This window comes from Ursus maritimus, unplaced genomic scaffold, assembly GCF_017311325.1.
Source record: "Ursus maritimus isolate PB19 unplaced genomic scaffold, ASM1731132v1 scaffold_24, whole genome shotgun sequence".
Classification (NCBI taxonomy): domain Eukaryota; kingdom Metazoa; phylum Chordata; class Mammalia; order Carnivora; family Ursidae; genus Ursus; species Ursus maritimus.
The window spans coordinates 17493799-17508177 of record NW_024424897.1 but is presented as its reverse complement, the minus strand read 5'-3'; the positions used below and the strand labels follow the sequence as shown (position 1 = coordinate 17508177).

The window sequence follows — 14379 nt, the reverse complement described above, 5'->3', positions numbered from 1 at the left end:
CAGCCCTTATCCACTGTGGCACTTATCTTTAGGTCTGTCCCCCAACCAGCTTCAAGAGGCCAGATACTGTTTCTATGTATCTTTGTGTCTCCACACAAAATCCAGTTCATTCCCAATATACTCAGGGAGCACCTGCAGTGCTCCCCGAGCTCTGGGCTCGGTGTTGAGGACTCACGGCTAAGCCCGCACGGCTGGTGGCCCTGAGACGGCAAATGAAGCTCTGGGCAGGCTCTGCCATGTGACCTCTGGTGAGTTATGACATTGTCTCTCTAGGACTTTCCTCACTGGCAGTGGTGATTTCTGCAGCTTTTTCTGGTGACAAACCGTGATGATTCTGGGACTTCTTGGCCTGCTGCTACCTTGTTTGCTCACCAAGGCCTTGGCAGTGTCAGAAGTCCGGGGCAGGGTGAGGGTCAGATGGGGGAGCTGACACTTCCCAAGACCTCCCTGCCCAAGGACTCTCCTGCCTGCTGTCCTGCCACAGGCCACTGTTCCATTGTGGCCCACAAGGCCCGGCACACTCTGTCCTCTGCCAGCCTCTCCCACCTCACCTCACACCCATGCTCACGGGTGGTATGGGCTCTTTTCAGATTCTGTTCTCTCCACGAGCCTTCCCGCCACAGGGCCTTTGCACATGCTCTTCCCTCTGACTGGACACCCTTCCCTTAATTCCTCGCCTTGTCAACTCCTCTTCATTCTTTAGTGCTGGGCCCAGATGGGGCTTCCACAGAAGCATCTCAGGTTCCTGAGGGACAGTGACACCCGGGCAACACACTTTCAGAGCACCCTGCACTTTTTCTTACTTTTGTACACAGGATTGGAACCAAGTAATCAGTTGTTTAACATCTGTCCCGCTCTGTCCTCAGACCTGGGGGGAATCCTTGCCCTGCTGCGGGTCCCACTTTAGAAGGCTCTACTCTTGACCTTCTCTGTCTGTGCCTCTCCTCATAGGTTGAGGAACTTGTGGGGCCCCTTGGAGCCCAGGCCCTTCCCTCTGGACCATGCTCCTGATATGCAAGACCCCAGAAGTTCCTGCCCATCCTTCAGGGAATGGGCCATGTGGGGTGGCCATGGGCAGGGGGCAGGGGGCAGATGGCAGATTGTGCTAGTGGACCGGCCTGTCCACATGTGTGCACGCGGACCTCCCCTGGGGGCAGGATGGCTCTGAGGGCAGATACAGGGGGAAGGCTGATGGCAGAGCCAGCTCTTCTCAGGCCAACACACCTGGGCATGGAATTCAGAAGTGTCACAGACTGGAACCTCATCTTCTAGGTCATTATGAACGTATGTTTGTCGAAGTAGGAGAATAGAACATATTTTATTTAACAGTTATAACTCGATTTGTTTAACTTTACAGTATTTCCATGTGGTGTGAGGCCTCCATTTGTGCTCTTGTCCCGGCCCTGCTGGCGTTGGGGGTGGGCTTGGGTCAGCGGCCGGCCACAAGCCCCACCGAGAGGGGGCATGCGCAGCAGCCCTGCCCCAGAGCACCGTGCCCGGCACAGAAGAGCGGATCGTAAATATTGGCTGTGAGAGACAAACGAGCTGATCCAAGTGAAATGCCTGGCAGGTGCGAATGTCAATAAATATTAGCTATTATTGTTTGTTGAACAGACTAACGGTAGGTGGGGCAGGGGGCCGAGGCCCAGAAACTGAGGTGGTTTGTGTGTGAGGAGGGAAAGGGCTTTGCTGGCCGCAGGGTTCATGCTTCCTTCAGAGCTTGTAGCCGCCTTCCCCCAGCCCTGCAGGCCTCTCCTAGCTCCTTAGGACAAGGCGGGCACCAGGCAGGCAGCCAGAAAGGCAGGCGCCGAGAGGGGCTGGGGGCTCTGCCGGTGCCATTTCCCCTTCCTGCAGAGAACAGCTGCGGTAGGTGTCCTGTTTGCCTCCAGGATCTCCCCAGGCCCAGACAGAACCCACCTGCTTTAGTTTCTTTTGCTTTGCCCATGAGCCCATGGTGGGGTGTGCAGGGGGCGTGGAGGGAGGGGTAGCTGAAAGGGCTGCGCTGTGAGAGGGGCCTGAGCTGGGCAGTCAGACCGCCCACGGGACCCTGAACAGGTCACTTTGCTGCCTCCCTCTCTTCATTCGTCAAACGGGATTGTGTGTGGAAACGGTGCGGGTCAGGCGGCCAGTGCAGAGTACACACCGAGCGGGTATGAAGAACCCGTGCACACACCACCAGTGGATCAGGGAGGGCAGAGGCTGGGATCAGGAAAGCGGTTGGAAAGGGCCCACCAGCCACTGAGTGTCAGGCAGGAGTTTGGCCCGAGGCAAGGGCAGGGCCGCAGGGGCGCTGCTGGGGCTGCTTCCCGACGGACGCCGGGCTGGGGCCCCTCAGGCTATCCTTGAAGGCCCCACCAGGTGAAGCCCCTCACCCTAACTCCTCCCAGCGCCAAGCCCGGAAAACAAACTCTCACCCCGGCGCATTCTCACGCACACACAGTAGGTGTCGCTGTAATAAAGAACAGAACCCAAGTAAGCCCCAAACAGGACAGGCGGGGAGGGGGACCGGGGAATCACATTTTGCAAACTGCCCACCAGGGGTCACCATACTGCACGAAGGGGTGCAGATTTCACTTCGGCCTGTGGGCGGGTGAGAGGCGCAGGGTCTCCCGGATGAGTCCAGCCAAGCGGCCTCCAACCGTCCAGCTTCCAAGGCAGGACCACTGTCGCCGCCCCCAGTCCCGGGTCCGCAGCGCCAGCCGCGGGGGTGGGGGTAGGGGCCCGCGGTCAGTGCGGAGGGAAGATGTCTGAGCATCGCTGCAGGATGAGCTCCACCACCTGGTTCTGGAACACCATGGTCATGGGCATGCTGGTTTCCTCGGTCTCGGGCCGCAGCAGCGTGGGCCCGAACACTATAGCCACGCTCTGCACCGACATGCGGTTCTGATCGCCGTGCTCGATCACCCTGCGGCCGGGGAGTGGCGAGGGGGGAATCAGGGCCCAGAGCTGGAGGGGGCGCGGGGGGCCCACCAGCACCCGCCTCCCCACCCCCGCGCGGCTCGCCGGCTCACCGGCACAGGTGCTGGAAGAGCAGCCGCAGCGTGTCGTGGTTGGGGGCGGGCAGCGAGCGCACCAGGTCCCGCACACAGCGGCTGCGCTGGGCCTGGTCCTGTAGCTCTGGGGAAGGGACGGGAGGGTCGGCTCGGCGAGGGGAACGAGGGGCTGAGTCCCGGTGGGCGGTGGGGGGTCCGGCCGAGGGGGTGCCGGCGCCAGGCCGGGCCATCCCAGCCCCATCCGCCCCGCCTCCCCCAGGCGCTCACTGATGGCAGCGATGAACTGGCGGAAGTGCGAGAAGGGGAAGAGGGGCTCCGGCAGCTCTCGAAAGAAGAGCTTCAGGGCTCCGGTGATCACGTGGACGTCCTCCCAGCGCCCGTCGTCCAGGTCCAGGCGCTCATCTGCGGGAAGGCGGGAGGGGGGGGAAGGAGGTCGGAAGAGGCGATCAGCACCCCTTGGTGCCCTAAGGTCCTGGGGTTAGGGACGGGAGCCGGGCCTCACCGTGGTCCACCTTATAGCGCAGCTTCTGGATGGTGGCCAAGTTTCCACTGATGCGGTACAGGCCGTCGATGTCCAGCCCTGCGGCAGGGGGAGGCGCTGACCTCGGGCTTCGTGGGACGGGTCTAAAGCTCCTGCTCGGATTCCCACTCGGGGGTTCCCGTTCTCCCGGCCCCCGCCCCCACCCCACTGCCCACCCAGGGGTCCCTGTCCGGGGGTCCGGGAGGCAGGCCTCGAGGCGCCGCGCGTACCCCGGGCCTCGACGGCGCGGATGCATTGCTGCACGAAGCGCGGCACGGAGCTCCTCTCGCGCTCACACAGCGCGGCCAGCGCGCAGCCGAACACCTGGTCTGGGGGAGAGGCTCGTCAGCGCCGCCCGGCCGCCCCCACCCCCCGCGCCGCGCCCCGGCTCCCTGCGGTACCTCTGATGTAGCCCTTCTCCCGCAGCGACTGCAGCGTGGGCCGCTTCAGCAGAAACTTGCGGAGCCTGTGGCGGACCCTGCTCAGGTCGCTCTCCGCGGTGGCTGCGCCTGAGCCCAGGAAAGCGGGGTGGAGTCACTCGGTGGCCCCAGCGGGGTCGTCACTGTCCCCCCACTCCTGCCCCCAGGAGATGCCCACCACCCCGCACCCACCTCCGCCCCACCCTGCGCACCTGCACCGGGCCGCGCCTCGTCCTCCCGCCAGCTCCCCAGGCGCTCGCTGGACCCAAAGTCCGCGCTGCTGCTCTCGCTTTCCTCCTCCGGGGGCAGGTCTGCGGACTGGAATCACGCGGGCCAGCCGGTGGGCCTTCCGGGACGGGGTGAGGGGCCCGGAGTGCCCTCCCGGCCGCCTGATGATTCCCAGGCAAAGTTCACGCTCCCCTTCTCCAGTTCACTCCTCTGACCTCCGCCGGGGAGCCTCAGAACGTTCACCTCCCTTGGCGGCATGGAGCCCTTCAGGTGCTGGGGACGGTCATCCTGCTCTCTCCCACTCTTTCTTATCCTGGCCCCCCTTGCCCATATTTTCCTAGCTCCTCTGCGCACACTCCACGAGGTCAGCATTCCTCAATATGAGGCTCCTAGTTCTGAACTTACAGTCCAGCTGAGGCCTCAGCACTGCCAACCATTGCCCCAGCATCACCGCCCTAGATCGGGCTCCCTACCTCTAGTAATACAGCCAAGCTCTGTACTCAGTGTCGGCTCCTAGGGAACTGAGGGTCAAAAAGCCCCAGGTTGTTTCCAGGTGAAGAGCTGTCAGAGGGGGCCCGTTCCATTTCTAGTTGTGCAATGAATATTTTGAAGCTAAACAACAGTAGACTCTTCAATCCAATCCTTTAAAACTTTACATTCTGGTTTTAGCCTGTCATTCCAGCCTGAGGCTCTTTCTCAGATATTTCCTTTTCTTCCTGCCTCCCTTGAAATGGAACACTCCTCGAGGATGTGCCCCCACCCCCTGACCTGGAGAGATCTCCTGCAGGGCCAATCCCCCGGGCTAGATTTGCATGCTTAAGAAAGACTATTTCTTCTGCAGCCCATCAGCTCTGCAGCCACGGGAGGCCTGCGTCTGCAGGGAGGGGCACTCACCCCCTGATGCCCCACCCACGGCGGGCACAGCTCCTCCGCTGGCCACCCCATCCCCACCAGCCTGCTTACCAGCTCCTGGATGCCCTCGCCAATGGCCTTGTACCAGGTGCTGATGATGGCCTCGGAGTCATGCTGGATCAGGTACTCTGAGCCGTCTCGGCTCCGCAGCTGGAGAGACACAAGTCACTCAGTCATCTCTGGCTCCTTGGGTCTGCCCTGGGGCCAGGCCTCAGTGGTAGGGGATGCTGGGAGGGGAGGCACAGAAATGGTGGAAATGATCTGTCCTTGTCTCCCGGACGGAGAGCACAATAGAGCAAAGGCTCACCCCAGGCCAAGGCATTCCGTCTGATTAAAAGCAGTAAGATGGGCAAACTGAGGCCCTCTCAAAGCATAATCCGTTCCTATCTGAAAGTTTCATACAGAAGGAAAAGCTATATAGTTACCCAGCAATATGTCTCCCAAGACGTTCATCCTGCTGGATGCACAGGCAAGCGGAGTTGCCCCAAACCAGCTGTTTTGGGGGGACTATCGCTGAAGTTTTCTGTGGCTCTGGAGTGACTAGGAAGACCCGCTGTGAAAATCTGCCAGGCCCAACTAGCCTGGCCACGATCTAGAATGTGGGGCTGCCTCTTGAGAAAAATCCTAGAAGTGCCTGCCTACAGGCCACCCCCTGAGTGAAGGAAGGATGGCCGCCCGCCAGCCAGGAAGCAGGCGGTGCCTCCATTTCCATCCAAGACTGTGGGCCTTTCCAACAGCTTGAGTAGCTTCCCAGAGTGCCATCTGCCTTCCGGTTCTTGCCAGAAAAGACAACTCGGAAGCGTTTACTCAGCGGTGTTCTCCAAAGGCAAGATGGAGAGCTGACATTTATAGAGCACTGGCTGAAGGATGTCCCCCTAGGTCAGGAGGGAACCTGCCTAGCGAAAGTGATGTCCTTCCTCAGTCTGACACCCGTGACAGACGTGGCTAACTGATCACCGCGCTCGACCCTGCTGAGCCTGGAGAAAGGCCCCAGAGTAGCTCAGGAGATCAAACTGGTTTTCCAGCCCTGCTCTGTGGAGATGCTGGTTCTAGAACCGAAAGAAGCTTGGTGAATCTTCAGAAAACTACACTCTCAAGCACCTGGCAGAATTGCTTTTTCTGAGCTGAATTATGCAGTGACGCTTTTGGCTTTTATCGTGTTAGCTGAAGCAGCTCCCAGGGTCTCTTACTAACCTAGACTGGCGCTGTACGCCACAAATGGCTGCCGGAGCTAAGGGTTAGGAAAAAGCTTTGATTTCACTCAAAATTTGGGAAAGTCCCCCTCTCCCCCCACACCCCCATAAGAAGAACCACGTAACTGATCTCCCTTCTCTTTTCACTTTGGCTACCAGGAGGCCCGAGCTAATTATTCTCAGCAACAAGACAGCGCCTGCACATCGTCTGCCCCCTGATGCCTCTCCGCATGGACCCCTTGCGCTAATGTGTGCCTGGCCCTGGCTTTTCGGTGGATTTTACCAGCTCCCCGTGCGTTTTTCTGTTGTGAGCTTCCTCAGAACTTCTGGGGACTGAGGTGAGGGTAAAGGTAGTTTAAAAGCAAGAGGACATGTGGACAGTGGGGGGTGTGGCACTGTGAGGGTCCTTGCCTGGACGCCACCTGGGGACCCAGTTTATTCACTGAGGACCCAGTTCAGCTAGAAGCCGGGCTCTGACCGGCCAGAGCGGGTTTCCAACCTGTCAAAGTGAGTAGCCGGGGACAGGGAGTCTCCTGTGTTCCGGGATGAGGGCTGCCCTTCCAGGCATGGGTTTTGTCCCCCAGAGACCCCCTTACTCCTCACCCCCTCCAGGGCCAAGGGCAAGTAAGCTCAGTTCCTGGAGAGGGAACCGCAGAATCCGTGATGTCAGAAGCACTGTGGATGGATCCCCAAGGTGGACGCAACTTTGGCTTTGAGCCCTGAGAATTCCAGTCCCACTCTCCCCAGGTCCCCCTTCTTGGGGCTTGCCTACTGAGGGTCTCAAGCCATCAGTCAGGCCCCTCTCCTCCCAAGCCGCAGCACTCACCTCCAGCACATTCTTCCTGCTTGACTTGTCCTTGGGGGCCCAGGAGAGAGAGGCCCCCCTTAGGTCCACTGTGTACTCAGGCGTGGAGAGCTTGGGAGGCTGCCTCTGTGGGAGAGGGGAGAAGGGTTGGGGGGAGCACAGTTGCAGAGAGCCCTCAGCTCAGACAGGCCTGCCACAGCTCCTGGCTCCAATCCACCAGGCTCCCTTGGCTCCAGGGATAGGATGGGGAAGGGGGGGCCAAGGGTTCCTGGAGCCTGGAGGTCCTGGGATAGCCTGGCCTCTGCTGCCTGCCCACCCAGGAGAGGAAAGAAGAACGGAGCACACCCCTCATCCCCAGGAGCAGGCGTGCCCAGTCCCTAGTCTGCTTGCCAGCCAGGCTGGAGTGGCCACCCTCAAGGACTGCTCCCCATGTCCAGGGTGGCTGGAAGTGCTTGTCATGGGCTGAATGTGCTGTCATCACCCCCTGCCAAGGCCCAGCTCCCATGGCACCCATGTTCCACTGTCACAGACCTAGCCTTTAACAAGTCAGATCAGGTAAAGAGCCACAGGAGTCAGGAGCAGATGGAAGTGGGGGGGTCCCTGTCCTGGGAACCCGGGCCTCACCAGGCCGCCTGCAGCTGAGGCCTTGGAGTCCTTGAAGAATGTCAGGACGCCACCCTCCAGCACCGTCCAGGAGGCACTCCAGTGCTTCTTCCTAGGTGGGGGTGGGGAAGTGGCAGGTGACCAGGCTTGCATTTGGCCCTGGGCTGAGGCCCCCTTCCACCCACTTGGTAGCCAAGGGACCCTGGGCAAGTTCCTATCTCTCACGGGACCTCTTAGAAAGTTGCTATGAGGATTAACAAGAGCCTGGCATTCAGGATGTGCTCAGTAAATGTCATCGTTAAGGCCCACCCCGCCCTGGTCTGCGCGCAGCCCGGCTCTCACCGGAGCCGCTTCCCCTTGTCCACCGTCTTGGTGCGATGGAGCACACCGGCCTTGTCCAGAGTCTTGATCTGAGAAAGACACCGGGAAAGAGGAGGCAGTTACCCGGGTGGGCCACAGGGGGCAGAGGCTAGTCTCCTCCACTGCTGGGCCTGAGTCACCACTAACCCTCTTTGCTGCAGGTGCTGGTGGGGTACCTGCTTTCACCCCGGCAGGAGAGATCTCCTCCCAGCTCCCAACCTCACCCAACCCTGGGCTGGGGATGACCCAGACCCAGGTTCATTCAGCCCGGCTAGTGCGGGGGGATATGCCCGGCCCAGTCCTCACAACCTTCAGGAAGCCCCTGTTTCTTCGGTGGGGGTCCTGCCAGGGCCTACATGCTCCTTCCCTTACCTTCTCCTCAGGAGGGCTGGCCTGGGCTGGGGTCTCACTGTCCTGGCTGGATTTGTGGATGCTTCGAGGGGCAGGGACAGGAACCTGAGGAGAAAGACACTGTCATATGTAATCCCTCCCCCTCTCCCCAAGACTCTCCCTTTGCCGGTTGGTTACCTGGGGCAGCTCCCACTGGACCGAGGCGTCATCTGGGTTGTAGAAGTAGGGCTTCCCATGTTGGTCCTCCAACCTCACCCACTGTGGGGAGAGGGAGGGTCAGGGCTCCCAGCTCGCCTCACGGGAGGGCAGACCACGTTTCCCTCTGACCAGAACCCAGTATAGCCCCAGGCAGTTTGGAGGGTCAGCTGCGGGCGACCGCGTGTCTGGGAGACCACCCAGGAGCCGCAGTTTATGGTGTTAAGGTGAGCTCCTAGTGAGGAAGAGTTGGAGGAATGACCGGGGGGCTGTCTGGGCACATCTGCCCGCTGCCCGTACCTGCTCTTGGGTGAAGTGGTTGGTGTAGAGCGTCTGCCCGTCGGGGCTCACTTGGCAAGACCAGCCGGGGGGCGTGGCCAAGGGAGAGGTGGACCGAGGCTCACTGAAAGAGCCCACGGGGGAATAGTCCTCCTCCGGGTAACTGGTCAGCGACTCCGGGTAATCCATCTCAGGGGTAGGGGGCTGCAGGGAGCAGAAGGCTGAGTCAGAGGGTCTCAGAGCCAGTACGCACCTTGGCCCTGCCCTTTTAGACCAGGCCACGCCCCCCACGAGCATTCCGGGGGTTGTGGGGAGCAGGAGGCGGGGTCTGAGGCCTCGGAGCTACTCCGCCCACCCAGGCGAGGCCACGCCCCTCTCCCGCCTTCCCGGGGGCTGCGGGAAGCAGGAGGCGGTGTCTGAGGCCTCAGAACCACCCCGCCCACCCGGGCCAGGCCCCGCCCCTCTCCCTCCTTCCCGGGGGCTGCGGGGAGCAGGAGGCGGGGTCTGAGGCCTCGGAGCTACCCCGCCCACCCGGGCCAGGTCACGCCCCCTCACCCTCTGGTCCCTGGGGCTGAGCGGGCTCAGGCTCGGCTGCATCTCCAGCTCGTCCTCAGGCTCGTCCTCGGTCTCGTCCTCCCAGACGGCCTCGCCCGTCAGCGGGTTGTAGAAGAACACCCTGCGGCTCTCCTCATCCCAGTACTGGCCCCAGTCGGTCTCGAGGCTCTCGCGGCTGCCCACCGAGGCCGGAGAGGTGGCCGGGCTGGCGGCGCCCTCGGCAGCGTCGAAGGGCGACTCCCAGGTGGTCACGCCCGTGTCTGGGTTGTAGTAGTAGGGGCGCCCGCTGCCCGCGTCCGTGTGCGTCTCCCACGCCGGGGGGCGGGGGGCCGCGGGGGCGCCCGGCGAAGTGACCGAAGGCTGCCTCTCTACGTTCTCGTACACGGGCTCCGGGGGGTCGTCCACCTGTGGGAGGAGGAAGGAGACATGACCTTCGGGGCAGCTCCGGGGTCACACAGTCCCGACTCGGCCACTTGCCATCTGGGTGACCTTTGGCAAGTTGGAGTACCCCCTGCTTCAGTTCCGCCGGCTGCACAACGTCTGCCCTGCCCGCTCCGGAAATTGTAGTGAAGAGAGAATGAGGAAATATTCTTGAAAGTGGATTGCAAAGTATGAAATGTCCCAGATGCGTAGGGCGGTTACATTAATTATTTATTAGCAATAATAAAATATCGATAACTCAGTTGTCCCAGCTGTGCACTCACTCTGCACTCCAGGGGTCCAGTCAGAGGCTGGGCAGGACTAGAGAAATGGCCTGGGCCCCATTCCTTTTCCTCCCCCATTCAGGTCACACGGGGGCAGGGCCCCAGGGCACTCTACAATTTCCCACCCCCTTCCTTCCTGGCTCTGAGAGCTCTGGGGCTGGAATCAGTTACTGCCTCCGGTTCTGGGACTGAAACTTCCTGAATGTGGGCTTTGCAGGACTCAGAATGAACTGCAGAGAAGGGCAGGAGAGAGGAGAGCCAGATGGGAGGAAGGAAGGAGCAGCAAGGAAAGATGAATCCCTCCTGCCCTCCAAAGGAAAGCGAGGTGGGCTGGCGGGTTCCGTCACACAGAACATACGTCTGGCCACGCTCAACACCCCACTGCTCCCTGCCGCCTGCGGGGCAAAGTCTATGCCTTCAACAGGGCACGAGATGTCTGTCACCTGACAGTCTTCCACCTTATTTCCTGCCGTTCCTGGCCCCTTGCTTTGAACTTTAAGCTCTAGCAGCACGGAGTTGCTGGAGGCCCCATCCCAACGGCTGAGTCTTCTATGGGCCTCAGCCCTTCACAGCCTGCCTCGGCCCATCCCCACCCCTTTCTCGCCTGGCCAACTCCAGTTCCTCCTTTAAGACTCAGCTCAGGTGTCAGGTTCAACACCCCTCCTGAGATTCCGCTAGTGTGCCCACCGCAGCCTAGCACCCTCAGCCTGCCCGAGGGTGGATAACTACACTGTCAAACCCCAGGCAGCAGAATAGCACCAGAAGATTAATACAGTTTCTTTCCTTTTTCTTTTTTTTTTTTAAGATTTTATTTATTTATTTGAGAGAGAGAGCAAAGGAGTGAGAGAGAATACTAGCCCGGTGAGGGGGAGAGGGAGAAGCAGACGCCCCGCTGTGCAGGGAGCCCGATGCAGGGCTCCATCCGGATCCTGGGACCCCAGGATCATGACCTGAGCCGAAGGCGGATGCTTAACCGACTGAGCCACCCAGGCGCCCCAGATTAGTACTGTTTCTAAGAATCTATAATGCTACGAGGGAAACGCAGATTTCAACACGGCGAACAGCATATAGTTCCAATTATGTGTTTTTAGAAACCCTCCAAAATGCTAACAGAGGTTATCTCTGGGCAGCGTAATTGTAGGGATTGTGTTTGTTTTTATTTATTTTTTTCTTTAAACTTTTCTCAAAATTTTGTATAATAAACTCCCCCCCCGCCTTTTTTAATCACAGAAGTTCCTCTGTTGCTGTGATGCCCTCACTGAGCCGTAAGCCCTCCAAGAGGGGAAGCAAGTCCTGTCAAGGTGGCCTCTCCCCGGGCCTTAGGTAGGTGCCCAAAAACACATCCATGTGTCCCGCAAAGATTCGCCCGTCCGGTGCGGGCACTGCTCTAGGCACTGGGAATGCAGCGGTGAACAAAGGGCCCCAAATCCCTAGTGGGCAGCCTGTTTAAATGGTCGGGGAGCAGGGGGAGAGAGCCAAGCAGGGTGATGAGTGAAACGCACCCACGTCCATGAAAATTCCTGCTGGCAAGGAGAAAAACCCTCAGACAAGCAGTGGGTTTTAGAACACGGGGGCGGGAGGTAGGGGGGTATGTCCCAGCCATGGAGGGAGCAGGAAGAGCTGGGTACACCCGTTCCTCGCTCCTCTCCCTCCCCGCACAAGCTCTTGTGTGGCTGAGACAGGACCCTCCACCCCACTTCTCCTTTCTCTCTGCCCGCTGCGGCGCCCCCTGAGCATCCCGGATTCCGCCCACACCGGCCCGCGGACCCACCCACCCCAAACACAAGCCGCCTTCCTATGTCTGGGCCTCTGCTCCAGCGGGGTCCCTCGGCCTGCAGCTCCCTGCTCTCAATACCTGCCCACCCCGCTCCGGCTCGTCTGCAGTGCTGCTCGGCTCCAAGCCTCCTGGGAGAGGCCGTCTCCCTCCGGAGAGACGTCTACCCGCGGTCACTCTGTTCATCCCTCTGCGAGGCCCGGCAGCCTCCTGCCCTGCTGGCCCGTTCATCGTCCGCCCCTCCGCCTACCTCCTCTGACCCCAAACGCAGGGGTTTTTTGAGAGCAGGACCCAGGGTGATGTGACTGACCCTGCCCTCTAGCAGGTGGCCCAACGCCCTGAAGCATGCAGCCGGTCCACCAAAGGGACTTCTCGGCTGAGTGCACAGGCCAACGCCAGGCCACACTTCAGCAGCAAACAGGCAACACACACACCTGACGCTACAGGAGAGACTGGATTAGCTTTGAACAAGGGCTTCCTGGGAATGACCGTCCAGCGCGGGAGCCGGGAGACTACTTGGGAGGATGGGATGGAGGCAGGGGGCAGACGACACACCTCCTGCCCACCCCAGCCCAACCCAACTGAGGCAGTGGCCTTCCCATTCCTGCGACGGGGGCTGGAAGGTCCGATGGCGGGGAGATGAGCTAAGGAAGGAGCCAGACTGTTTGGAGCGGGGATTTCCACCTGCAGGCCGCTGGTCTTGGCTGGGAGTCCACGGGGAGTCCCAGGCTGGTCAGCCTGAGGGGGATCTTGCTCGAACACCCCTAGCGGGTGCAGAGCAGACCTGGGAGGTGGATGTTTAGGCCCCCCGGCATGGTGGGGCTGTCACCAGGAAGAGAAGATGTAGGACCACACTGTGGGGCTCTAGACTGCAGACCGGAGGCCAAAGGGGGCCGGGCAGGGCCCCCTGGAAGGAAGCGCTTTCTAAGGATTGGGGCTGCCCCAGAGACACAGGCCGCTTTAGGAGGCGGTCAGGAGTGTTCACGGGAGGTGAGCAGCCCCCCGTTAGCGATGCTGCAGCGCTGTGGAGGGAGCTGGACCTCAGCAGGCCTGAGGTCCCTTCAAACTCTAGAACCCTCTGTAGCACCCCCACAGTGCTAAGATAGAGGCGCTTTCCTCTCCTGACAGAGCCAGGATCAGACTGGAAGCCCCACCTCCATGCCCTCTGGCCTTCAAGGGCAAGCTTGCCCAGGTTAGAGCAGGGCCTGCCACCCCCGGCCAACTCCTGAAGGCCCAGGCAACACCCTGTCACAGCCCACCAACAGGGCCCTGATGAGGGCACCAGCAGCTCTGGAGGCCCAGACCCCAATCACAACAGCGACACGGGGGACATTAGTAGGAAACGGGAAGTGGTCTCCCACCTCAGGCCAGAGGACAGAGCCAAGAGGGGCTCTGGCTCTCACCACACCCAGCTGTCCGGCCCCCGAGCACTCCCCTCGTCTCCAGTTCCCTCCCCTTGCCCATGAACAGGTGGCTGGCCCGCCTCCCTTCCCCCAAGCTGATCAGCATCTCTCAGAGTCCCTCTGCAGCCCATCTCAGATAGGCAAGGCCTTGGAAAAGGAAAGAGGAAAGAAGGGAAGAGTCCTCCAAGTCTGGGAGATGTCCTGCTCCAGACCGCAGCTCACCCAGCTCCTGAGAGGGCCAGAGGATGGAGGCCCACGGGGGCCCGCAGGGCCCGACTCCGCCTCTTGGTCAGCTTGGCAATCATGTCCACCATGCCGTGCCCTCGGAGCTGCTGGGACGGAGCCCTGGGAAGGTTTCAGGGGTGGAGCCAAGGGGCACAACCCCGGGGCTGGCACAGGGCAACAGGGGAACAAGAAGTTGCTTCGAGATGGCGGGAGGCTGAACCTCCAGCCCATTTCCTGTCGGGGCTGCGGAAGTGCTGCCTGATAGAGGGTGGGGTGGGGTGAAGTGGGGGTGTCTCAGGTCCGGGGTATTTTTACATGTCCTGGGAAGCACTGGCCTTCCTGCTCAATGCTCTGATCGCCAGCAAGTCCTGAGTTCCGGGCCCAGACACAGCCAGGGAGCAGGGCCGCACCGGAACCCTGGGTGGGGGAGGGGGAGGCCGCACAGCTAGGAGCAGGCGGAGGGGACAGCTGGGTGCCGGAGCCTGGGCTCGCCTAGACAGGACCTGGAGTGGCTCTCGATTCCCCCAAAGCCCGGGGAGGATGTGATGGGGAAGAGGAAGCTGGTGTGTGCATTGCAGGGGGGAATGCCTCAAAGAGGAAGGGGCCTGGGCGGCTGTGGTATCGGAGGGAGCTGGCGTCTGGAGCCCTCCAGCCACACGGAGGACGGGAGGGATTTTGACCACACCACGATCTACTCGCCTGACAGCCTGAGCCTGCCTCCTCCGGCCTCGGTCACCAAGATGCGTGCACGCACCCCCGCCTGCATGTCCACTTACATGCCCCACTCTCCCAGGACCCAGGGAAGGGATAGGAACTAGCTCCTCCATGACCCTACCACCGAGAGCCTCCCCCGGCCTCCC

General features: G+C 60.9%; 1 protein-coding gene across 1 annotated transcript in view; it reads right to left on the bottom strand.

The window, feature by feature from the left end:
• Nucleotides 1–2426: 2426 nt before the first annotated feature.
• ARHGAP27 (Rho GTPase activating protein 27) overlaps nucleotides 2427–14379 on the bottom strand; it is a 28513-nt gene continuing 16560 nt past the window's right edge. The window contains 15 exon segments of the mRNA XM_040640465.1: nucleotides 2427–2905; nucleotides 3012–3117; nucleotides 3261–3395; nucleotides 3496–3573; nucleotides 3744–3842; nucleotides 3915–4022; nucleotides 4145–4250; nucleotides 5124–5222; nucleotides 7092–7196; nucleotides 7695–7785; nucleotides 8016–8083; nucleotides 8406–8489; nucleotides 8562–8642; nucleotides 8880–9062; nucleotides 9414–9818. Of these exon segments, the coding sequence (XP_040496399.1) occupies nucleotides 2728–2905; nucleotides 3012–3117; nucleotides 3261–3395; nucleotides 3496–3573; nucleotides 3744–3842; nucleotides 3915–4022; nucleotides 4145–4250; nucleotides 5124–5222; nucleotides 7092–7196; nucleotides 7695–7785; nucleotides 8016–8083; nucleotides 8406–8489; nucleotides 8562–8642; nucleotides 8880–9062; nucleotides 9414–9818 (1926 nt within the window). The 3' untranslated portion in view covers nucleotides 2427–2727.